This window comes from Boleophthalmus pectinirostris, unplaced genomic scaffold (genome assembly GCF_026225935.1).
Source record: "Boleophthalmus pectinirostris isolate CB_2022bp ecotype Guang Dong unplaced genomic scaffold, ASM2622593v1 HiC_scaffold_3, whole genome shotgun sequence".
NCBI classification, from domain to species: Eukaryota; Metazoa; Chordata; class Actinopteri; order Gobiiformes; family Gobiidae; genus Boleophthalmus; species Boleophthalmus pectinirostris.
Window position 1 is genome coordinate 10,515,986 of NW_026571299.1, and position 735 is coordinate 10,516,720.

The window sequence follows — 735 nt, forward strand, 5'->3', positions numbered from 1 at the left end:
TCTTTGTGCAGCCCCATAGGTCATTCTGTACCTCTAGGACACACGTTAATAACTGTGACATTTACAATGTCCAACTGATTGATAGGACTTCTCAGGAACTTTCATTCTAACAGAATAATGTAGTTTAATACTAAATTCACTTGCAGTAAGACTAGAGTTTAAGACTGTAGTTGTTACATCTGTGCCCACCCCTGATAAGGGCCATGAAGGGACAGAAGTCCCACAACCCCACCTTCTTTGCCAAAAGCCCAGCTCCACTGCGCAACATGCAAACAAACAGCACCGTGCAACGACGCCATCGGCCGCGCAGGTGTGATCACGGGGCACTGAATCCCAGGCAACAGCGCCCGAGCACGACATGGCCTAAAAGTCCCAGCGTGAGTGCGCCTCTAGTACAGCAGGCGCTGGACAGACAGTTGCGCTGTCTGTGTGTGGTGTGCTGTGTGTGTCCTGTGTGCGCTGTGTGTTATATATGTATATTATTTATCTGATACCTGATTGGAACATAACACAGTCTCGTGATCGGCTCCGATTTCTGATCACGTGATCAGATCGGGACAATCCTAGTTATAATGCTGCTACCTCATCAAAAACAGACCTGGAGTTGTTTTGATCCATGCATACATATTTGAGTAATCCTTTATTATTAGTCTGTCTACATCACCAAAGCTCAAATTGCTCTGTTCCACCTTGTGATGTCATGAAGTGGTAGGTCTGAAGTTAACAGCTACATTG

The 735-nt window shown here is 46.0% G+C and overlaps 1 protein-coding gene across 1 annotated transcript in view; it reads left to right on the forward strand.

Moving 5' to 3' along the window:
- The first annotated feature begins 203 nt into the window (after nt 1-203).
- The window catches only part of LOC129410971 (uncharacterized), a 23,466-nt gene continuing 22,934 nt past the window's right edge, over nt 204-735 (forward strand). Inside the window, exon 1 of the mRNA XM_055160277.1 lies at nt 204-261. Within this exon, the coding sequence (XP_055016252.1) occupies nt 204-261 (58 nt within the window). The remainder of the gene's footprint in view (nt 262-735) is intronic.